The following is a 9,084-nucleotide window of genomic DNA, read 5'->3' as shown; positions in this document are numbered from 1 at the left end:
GGGGGATGTCCACGCTCGGATCGTTGCGACAGCGTCTCCGCTGCTTTCTGCCGGAGGTTGGGGGACGAGGCCGAGGAGGGGGAGAGGAGCGGCACGGTGGTGGGGATGGGGGGGCCTGGCAGGGCCCTCGCCGCTGCGCGCGGAGGGGAGGTAGATCGGCTTTAGAGACCTCTTGCCCAGGAGGATGTCTTCTTCTCGGACACCAGCTCGGTTCCTGGCAGGGGGGGAGGAACGAGCCCACCGCAGGGCCCTGAATGCCTGCGCCTGCCTTCTCCCAAGGGGAAGGTGTCTCAGAGCCTGTTCGCGCCGCCGGAAAGCTCTTGAACTGGGGCGGGGGGACGACTTTCCTCGAAACTTTTTAGCCCTGAAACTGCCTCCACGGCTGCCGCAGGCAAACTCCCGGCAGCTGGGGACAAGCCCGGAGGTGGTGGCAGCGACCCGCGGGGCGGGAGGGACCCCAGCTCCCTCCGCTCGCCCGCCTGGCTGGACCCCAACCCCGACCCCAGCCCCTCTCCCTGCCCTGCTGCAATGGTCCCGCTGCCGCCCCTGCCCCGTGTGCCGTGGGGATAGCGTGTGTGATGCTCTCCGTCCTCCCCCCTCCCCAGGTCCCCGGTCCCCAGCGTCCCCCCTGCCGTTAGTCTTGCTGCTCGTTCATCTCCATGTCCGACACCAGGATGTTCTTCTCGGCGGATTCGCTGGGGTTGGAGGTGGTACGGCTGTAGCGGGCGCTCTCGAAGGCCCCCCGCTCCGCGCTCCGCCGACGCTTGTACAGGTAGACGGCGATGCCCAGCATGGCGCACAGCGCCAGCGTCGACAGCACCACCACCGCGATGGCCGTCGTGTTCTCCGGCAGAGCTGCAGGGAGGAGAAAAGGCCGGTGAGAGGCAGCCTGCCGTCTCCCGTTGTCTTACCCTGCGAGAGGGGTTTTGGCCGGTAGACCCAGCCCTCTCGGGCAGAACGGGTCAGAGCGGGACAGGACTGTGAGTCTGCTTCGGTGTTTTGGGGACGTCCTGCCTGTGGCACAGCTCCCGAGGCTGGGCAGCCTCTCTGGGTCACTCCTGATGTGCCTGAACATCTGGCAGCTGCCTGGGATGGATCTTTGGGATCCCACCAGCAGATGGGGTGTCCATCCCCCCAGCCGGAGCACGCACTGGGGGCGAGGGCAGGAGAGCCTGGCAAGGGGCTGGTTGGACACACTCCTCCACGGAGGAATGGCTTCTGCTACTGGGGAGTCCTAACCCAGGACCAAAACCACCTGGAAGTGGGATTTCCCACCCGGGAACGCCGTTTTTTGATTATTAATACAAGCCAGGCTGCAGTACGGTCCCCCAGCACTGGTTCCCGGTCCCAGTACTGCGCCCAGGCTGACGGTTCCACTCACCTGCCTTGGAAAAGCTGCTCTCCTCCACTGCAACAGCAACACAGACAGATGAGTGCACGGCCACAGCACCCTCCCCTCTTCCCAGTGCCGGCCCCGCATCCTCCGCTGCTCCCAGCGCCGCACCGTGCCGACGCTGGGTGACGCACGGCCACGGGGACCCGCTGGTTCTGCTCCACCACTGCCCTCATCCTGCCCCGAGGTGCTGAACCAGCCACTGGGACACGCACGGCCCAATGGGGACCTGCAGACCCCAGCACCCTGCAACCCCCCTACGCTGGAACTGCCCAAAACACGTGGCTGGTGCTGCCAGCGGGACAGAGCTCTGCCCTGCACCACCCGGACCCCCAGCTCACCCCACATCAGCCCCACATGCCTCGGGCAGCAGTGGGGCGTCCCTACCTCGGGGGATCTTGCAGATGACCCCCATGGTGACGTTGGTGCAGGAGCCCAGGCGCCACACGCCGTTGCTGCTCTGGATCCAGTAGCAGCTGTTCTGGCTGAGCATGCTGGGCCCCGTGTCGTGCTGGCCCCAGTTGGAGTAGTTCACGGCGGTGTTGTCATGCCAAACCAAGGTGCCACCTGGGAAATGGAAGAATTAGGTCTGGGGAGGCTGAAGGGGATGTCCCATCTTTGCCCCCGTTCAGAAAGTACAGGGAGGTGCGATGGGGCGATGGGGAGGTGCGATGGGGCGATGGGGAGGTGCGATGGGGCGATGGGGCACCTTCCTAAACCTGCAGGCTCCAGTGCCTTGGAGGAGGCTCTGGGCTTGAAAGCACCACTCCATTCCCACCAAGCCAGAGGAGGACACACTTGGGGCATCCAGCACAGCCTGAGGCACTGCGGCTCCTGGTCACACCATGGCATGAGTTCCCCCCCCACCGGTGCCACCACCAAGGGCTTCCTCTGCTCACCACAGACCTGGTGGGAATTCACGGTGGTGCCTGGGGGAGTACCTAAAACCTCACTCCTTCCTTTGTACCTTTGGGGTTGAAGGTCATGCCCAGCCAGGCACCCTTGGATGGGCCCTTGTACGCCTGGAGATGCTCCCACACGAAGACGTTCTCCATCTCGTCCTGGATGGACAACACTGTGCCGCCGACTGCGGAGGAAAGAGTGTCAGGGAAGAGCCCAGACCTCAGAGGACGGAGCTCGGGAGCAGCAGTGCCCGAGAGGACAAAGCTGAGGAACCACCCGTGAACCACGTGGTAACTGGGGAACCCCAGCACGTAACAGCAAGGACGAGACGATGACTGACCGAGGCTGGACATGGGCAGGGGTCCCATTCAAGGGTGACTCTGCTGCGCCCACGGGCATCCTGGGGAGCCCACCCTCTTACATTTCCAAGGGTGCATCACCTCCCTCTGCTCCCACAGCCCCCCCCCGTACCTTTCTGGCACCTCCTCATGGCATCCTTCTGCCCCAGGGTGATCTCCATGTGGAAGGTGTAGCAGTGGTCCCGGAAGGGGATCCAGGACGAGTCCTCCAGCGATTTGGGACAGCTGCCGCTGTAGCTCCACTTGTGCGTGCGGGGGGCACCTGGGGAGCATGCGGTGCATTGGGGGTGGGTGGATGGGCACAGGGTGTCGGGCTCTCGCAGCACATTGGGGCACCCAACCCCGCAAGGATGCTCGCCGGTGGGATGCCACCTCCAACCCTCGGTCGCTCCCCACCCGGTCCACCCTGCGCCGAGCCCCCCCATGTCCCCCCCCGGCCATCACCTGCTCGGAGCTGGCAGATGCCCCCCTGCAGCTTGGTGTCGCAGCCGGCCGTGCGCCAGCTCCCGTCCACGTCCATGTAGGAGCAGCCGGCGACCTGCTGGGGCTCCCCGTCCTGCCAGTTAGCGTAGAAGAGGTTCTCCTCCGTCAACCACGAGTAGCTCCGGCCTCCCTGGAAGAATGAAGCGGAGGAGAAGCCAGGGGGGGGGCCTGCCGTGACCCCCTGCGGACCCTTGGCCCCGGTGTCTGCCCCCTTCCCTCACCTCATCGTTGGCCAACCCGATCCAGAGCGGAGCCCGCAGGCTGCTGATGGCCTGGGTGAGGAAAGCCTGGCTGTAGGGGTCAGGGATGGTGGCCAGGGTGGCGTTGAGGGTCTCACAGAGCAGCAGAGCCTCATGCCACCTGAGGGGTTTCTGCAGGATGCGGTAAGTGCTGTTGTGGTAAAAGAGGGTGCCGGTGGGCGAGGTGGGGTACGGCGTCCGCGCGGGGCTCAGGGATGGGTCTGGGGGAGCAAAGAGACATGGTCAGAGGGCACGGAGGATGCTCCTACATCCCAGGGATGACCCCCTCATCCATCCCACCCCCCCAAACTGGGGTGTCCCTGACAGCGCTGGGCACGGGGCATGGGCACCTGGGGCCATCCCGGTGCAACCAGGTAGGACGGAGAGGCCACATCCCCAGGGGTGACGAGCAGTGACAGCCTGGTGCCATCCCCACCTTGGAGCCGTCCATCGGGATGCACGTCCCTACGGGACATGCCGAGCCAGGCTGGCGTCCACAGGTTTGGGGGGCTGCCCCACAAATGGCTGGGACCAGGGACCCCCTGCCCCTGAGTCAAGATTATTTCCCCGCACTCCTCCAGCACCCTGAGCTCCCCCCAAGCCGAGCCCATCACCCTGAGCTCCCCAGCTGCATCCCCACCACAGCACGGGGCACTGGGGGGGTGGTGGCAGGTCCCCAGCGAGCAGAAACCGAGGTTGTCCCGCTCTCCCCCCTCCTACCTATACTCCGTTGGCAGATGTAGCCATGCTTCTCCTCCAGGCAGCTTCGGTCATCCCAGCGTCCCGTGAAGTGGGGGGGCAAACCGTGCCACACCACCACGCAGTTGGTCTGCACAGCCAAGCCGCAAGGTCTTAGCATCGTCATCCCCCCCCCACGCCAGAGACACCCCCCCACCCTGCAGGGCCTGATCCTGCTCTGCCCTCGGAGAGCCACCCCAGCATGCTATAACCTTCCATCCTCCTGGTGGGACGTAGGGCTGAGACCTTCCCAGGGATTGGGGATGCTACGGGGCGGGGGGTCTCACTCACCGGCTTGTCACGGGCGCTGGAGGCACCGCAGCCCGAGGGCTCGCCGGGCGCCCAGCTCACGTGCCGCAGCGGCTCGCCCTCCACCCACTGGAATTCCCTCTGGGCGTCGTGGAGGCCGATCCAGAGGTCAAAGGAGATGTTGGGCAGCATGGACGTGATGAAAGCTGCAAGCGATGGGTGAGGCGCTTGAGTACCACTCCCGGCAGGTCCCCAGCCAGCGGGGCCGGTGGCGGCGGAGGGGACCTACCCTGCTCCAGGGGGTTGGCGATGGTGGCCAGGACGGCGCCCTGGCTCTCGCACGCCTGCTTCGCCTCTGGCCACATCACTATCTCGGCTTTGTCGTGGCCGTTGAAGCTGAAACACTGCACAGGTGGGGGCACGGGATGGTCCAGGGGGTGCAGCCACCCCCAACCCCCCCAAACCCTGTACCCTCCCCGCTCAACCACCCTCTGCAGCCCCATTCTGCCCCAACACTCCTTCTCCCCTTTGCACCCTCATACCTACAGGTCCCCCAACCCCTCCCACACCCCTACCCCACGGCACACCTCTCTCCCGACATCCACGTACATGCACCTGCACCTTGCCCAGCATCCCTGTGCGAGTCCCCCCCCCCCCGGCCCTTCCCCCCAAAACACATACATGCATCCCTCTCCACCCTGCCATTTCTCAGCCACCCCCTCCTCGCCTCGGCGGGGCTGGGGGAAGGCCAGGAGGTGGCCGGCCGTCCCCTCTCCATCCTACCGTACCTTGTTGAGGAAGGGAAACCAGCCACGGGGACAGCCCCCGCTCGTGGGAGCGGGCAGCGGTGGGAGGGAAGGCTTTTCGGCCGTCCCGTTGCTCCGCTTGCAGATGTAGGGCAGCGCCGTCATGCACTTCTGGTCCCCCCAGTCCTCTGTGGGGAGGGACAGGACAGGCATGACCCCCCCCGTTGCACTGGGATAGGGGTGTCCCCACTCAGCCTGGGGTCCCAGCCCCTCCAGAGCCCCGGCACGGCCGGATCCTGCCCCTCACCTCTGCTGGCCGTCATGTACACGCACTTCTTATCCTTGTTGATGGGCCGGGGCTTGCCTGGCGCCCAGGAGACGAAGTTGAGGAGGGACCCGTCAGACCACCTGGGAAAGGCACCAGCGGGAGCACGAGGCCAAGCAGTAACTTGGCAAATGGGACCAGCTGCACGCCCTAACTGGGAGCATGCCCCACCACTGCCCTCTCTTGGGTGAGGAACCTCCATCCCAGCACCCCAGATGAGACCCCTGAGGTGCAGGCGCTGAGCCACAGTGCTCCGAGAGCCGGCGGCAGCGGCATGGGGACATGCAGGGATGCGGTGGCTTGGTCTCTGACTTACTTGAACCTCCCATCGTTCTCGTAGGTGTGCAGCCCGATCCACCAGTGCTGCTCCTGGCCCCTGGAAAACTGCACGCCCGGCGAGGACACGTCAGTGCCCTGCAGGGACTGCGTGTCCCTGGGGACAACCGTGGCCACCCCGGGCACCAGGCAGCCCCCCCTGCAGCTTGCACCGCGGCAAAAAGCATCACCGTGCAGAGCCCCAAACCCGCGCCCAGACGCCGGGACCTGTTGCCACCACACGAGACCCATCAAGACCCCAGCAGAGCCCGGCTTTCCCCAAACAACATCCCTCCAGCAAAGGATGAAGAAGCCGGGGAGGGAGCAGCTTGGGGAGGCAGTGGAGCCCGTGGGTGCCCCCAGAATGTCCCCGTCCCCCTGGTACCTTCTTCAGGTTCTGGCCCAGGAAACGCAGCTCGGCCTCGCCATGCACCGACGCCAGCTCCGCCTGGAACCAGCTGCAGATGCGCTGTGCCTGCACCCACGTCGAGTGGTGCTCGAAGAACTTGTACTCGGCCTCCTGGTACTTCACCCACTCTTTGCTGCCTGCAGGCAGGGACCGGTGTCACACCGTGGCTGTGCCACCCCCCCCCCGTCGCAGCCAGCAGCACCCGTCACCCCGTCCCTCGGTCCCCCGTGGGTTGCTTTTACCCCTCTCCTACAGCTGAGGGGGCCTGATCCTGCCCGGTCCCTGCAGTCAACCCCTGCAGCCACATTGTGCAGTAAGGGGCAGCACGATGCCCGGGCTCCCCTCCCTCCTACAACCCTACGCAGGATCCGTCCTCCTCCGGATAACACTGCAGGGATGCTCTGCAGGGACCGCGTCTCGCTCGTGTACGCGACGGGGCGGCAGACGCCCGGTGAGGACGGTCTACATCGGATGGACGCGCGTCCACGGCCAACGCACCTTGGGTTGTGATCTCCGGCTCCTTCACGTCGGCGCCTGGTGGAAGGGGAAGGAGAGGCTGTCAGCGGGATGCGGGGCTGGGATGCTCCCGCTGATGCTTGCCTGCAAACCGCCCACGGGCTCCAAGGGCGAGATGTCCTCCCGAATGCCCCTGGGATGGACGGCAAGAACCTCTCCTACCTCTCCCAGCCCCTGAATTAGGACTCATCCTCCCATAAAAGCGCAGCCTTCGGAAGGGAGGTGACAAGAGGGTGCCCCCGCATCCGCCCCGCCATCCTGCAGCCCATCCTCTGCCAGGTTATTCAAAGCTGAAGGGTTTTGGGGGGCGGGGGGGCCTCTTCACTGGGTACCTTTGGGCAGTTTGCAGATCCAGTCCAGCTGGGCTTCGCACTGCATCGGCATCCACTGCAGGGAGGCCAGGTCCAGCACTGCGCAGGTCCGGATGTCATCATCGTCGTAGTTACTGCGGTCAAAGTTGTGGTAGAAAAACTGGGGGTCGAGAGAGATGGGCGGTGTTGGGCATTTCCACCAGGGCCGGATTTGCCCCCCCCTCCCGCACCCCAAATGCCAACCGGAGTCATCTCGCCAACGCTCTCCCTCCCCCAGACTCACCCCCAGCCCGTCGCTCCACCTCCAGCTCCTGTCCCCTGCGGGGTCCCGTCGGTTCAGGCCGATCCAAAACCAGTGCTGCTCGTGGAGCTCCGGCTCCGACTCCCTGCAGGGAGCCAGGGGGAAGGGTGAGAACACAACTCCCCTCCAGACCAGAGGTTTTTATATTTATATACAAATATATATTTATAATCTGGCCCTTTTTTTGTTTGTTTTCAAAGCCCACTGTCCCCACAACACCCAAAGGCAGGAGCTCAGATAACAGGCGTGCCGGCTCAGGGCTGAAGGATTTTTAAATCCAAGCTCTATCCCCAAATTACACCAAATTTCCTGCACTTCTCCTGCATCCCCTCTTCGGTGTAGCCACACCAACTGGCGCACCTTCTGCACACAAGTTTGTACTCAGAGAATCACGTCCGTACCGCGTCCGTCCATCCGTCCGTGCATGCCAGAGCACGGGCATGGGTGTGGGCTCTTACCAAGCACACTCGAGCAGCGGGACATGTGCCGGCACAGCCAGCTTCTCACCCGAAAATCTTGTTGAGGGTGTTGGCGACGAAGTGCTCCTCCTCGTAGCTGCCCAGGCTGAGCAGCTGGGCCCCCAGCTCCCGGCAAAACTCCTGCGCCGCGATCCACGTCTTCTTCTCTTGCAGTTTTTCAAAGTTGAACACCTGGGGAAGGAGGAACCGGCAGCGGAGGGGGCTCAGCGCTGGGAGAGGAGCAGAGCATCGTCCCCCACCTTGCAGACAGCAGCATCCTGGGGCACGCTGCCGTCACTCAGCCCGAACCAGGCTCCTGGGGTCCAGGCTGCCCTTTGCAAGCACCAAAATACGCTCCTTCACCCCTCCTGCACCAGTGGGGAGGCACATGGACCCCCAAAATGGCCAGGAAAAGCCCCCCCAGCACCTCATACCTTGTAGCAGTGACGGAGCTTGGAGTCGGAGCTCCATCCCGGGGGGCAGGCGGCGGCGAGGCTGGGTGTTGGATAAGGACCGGGCAGCTCGGGGTTGACCGGGGTGCCCAGATTCTGCCGGCAAATGTACTTGGCCTTGAAGGTGTTGCAGTTCTTCACCTCCCACAGCCCCACGGAGCTGCCGGTGGCCAGGGCCACGCAGCCGCCCTTGTTGTAACCTGGAGCACTCACGGGAGCGGGGAGGATGCCAGCCTTAGGGTCAGATCGTGCCGGGGTGGGGGGGCAGAGCCAGCACCCACCCTGCACGGAGGGGACATCCCCATCCCACCCACGGCCGTCCCCTTACCGGGCTGGTCGCGGTTCCAGTGGGTGTACATAACCTCGTCGCCGCTCAGCCAGCGGAAAGCGCCCGTCTCGTTGATGTCCTGCAGCGCTGTCCAAAAATACTCCCCGTCCCAGCCGTAGATAAGGCTGCTGACATATGCCTGCTCGAACCTGGAGGGGCGGTGAGAGCGGGTGATGCCGAGACGCCGAGAAACCGGTGATGCTCCAGCTCTTGCGGGCAAAGCCCAGCTGTCGGGTCGCATCTTGCCTTAGGGAGTTCGTTTTGGGGGACATAACCACCACCGCCAGCGTGGCACTGACCTGTTGGTGATGGTGACCAGCGTGGAGCCGTAGTCGGAGCAGGTCTTGCGGGCGTCGCTGTAGGGGACGCGGTCCTCGCCCAGCCAGAAGCAGGAGGGGCTGTGCCACTTCCAGCCCTGGGGAACGGGTGACAGGGGACGTCCACCACCGCTCAAACCCCAGCCCTCCCCAGAAGGACGGGAGCAAACCCGGGGTGGAAGTGACACCGACGTCCCACATCCCCTCACCACCACCTCTGCCTTCTTCTGGGAGGTCTCCTG

General features: G+C 64.7%; 1 protein-coding gene across 1 annotated transcript in view; it reads right to left on the bottom strand.

The window, feature by feature from the left end:
- Positions 1 to 634: 634 nt before the first annotated feature.
- Positions 635 to 9,084, bottom strand: part of MRC2 (mannose receptor, C type 2) — a 15,950-nt gene continuing 7,500 nt past the window's right edge. Inside the window, exons 10-30 of the mRNA XM_010561450.1 lie at positions 8,825 to 8,940; positions 8,526 to 8,674; positions 8,180 to 8,397; positions 7,795 to 7,937; positions 7,270 to 7,372; positions 7,008 to 7,146; positions 6,658 to 6,693; positions 6,136 to 6,296; positions 5,752 to 5,819; positions 5,418 to 5,518; positions 5,153 to 5,298; positions 4,654 to 4,768; positions 4,407 to 4,570; positions 4,098 to 4,206; positions 3,360 to 3,598; positions 3,100 to 3,268; positions 2,768 to 2,917; positions 2,361 to 2,480; positions 1,781 to 1,960; positions 1,382 to 1,408; positions 635 to 855 (exon numbers count right to left, since the gene is read on the bottom strand). Of these exons, the coding sequence (XP_010559752.1) occupies positions 635 to 855; positions 1,382 to 1,408; positions 1,781 to 1,960; positions 2,361 to 2,480; positions 2,768 to 2,917; positions 3,100 to 3,268; positions 3,360 to 3,598; positions 4,098 to 4,206; positions 4,407 to 4,570; positions 4,654 to 4,768; positions 5,153 to 5,298; positions 5,418 to 5,518; positions 5,752 to 5,819; positions 6,136 to 6,296; positions 6,658 to 6,693; positions 7,008 to 7,146; positions 7,270 to 7,372; positions 7,795 to 7,937; positions 8,180 to 8,397; positions 8,526 to 8,674; positions 8,825 to 8,940 (2,874 nt within the window). The remainder of the gene's footprint in view (positions 856 to 1,381; positions 1,409 to 1,780; positions 1,961 to 2,360; positions 2,481 to 2,767; positions 2,918 to 3,099; positions 3,269 to 3,359; positions 3,599 to 4,097; positions 4,207 to 4,406; positions 4,571 to 4,653; positions 4,769 to 5,152; positions 5,299 to 5,417; positions 5,519 to 5,751; positions 5,820 to 6,135; positions 6,297 to 6,657; positions 6,694 to 7,007; positions 7,147 to 7,269; positions 7,373 to 7,794; positions 7,938 to 8,179; positions 8,398 to 8,525; positions 8,675 to 8,824; positions 8,941 to 9,084) is intronic.

Source organism: Haliaeetus leucocephalus, unplaced genomic scaffold (assembly GCF_000737465.1).
Source record: "Haliaeetus leucocephalus isolate CR32 unplaced genomic scaffold, Haliaeetus_leucocephalus-4.0 Scaffold144, whole genome shotgun sequence".
NCBI lineage: Eukaryota > Metazoa > Chordata > Aves > Accipitriformes > Accipitridae > Haliaeetus > Haliaeetus leucocephalus.
This window is presented reverse-complemented; position numbering and strand designations above follow the sequence as displayed.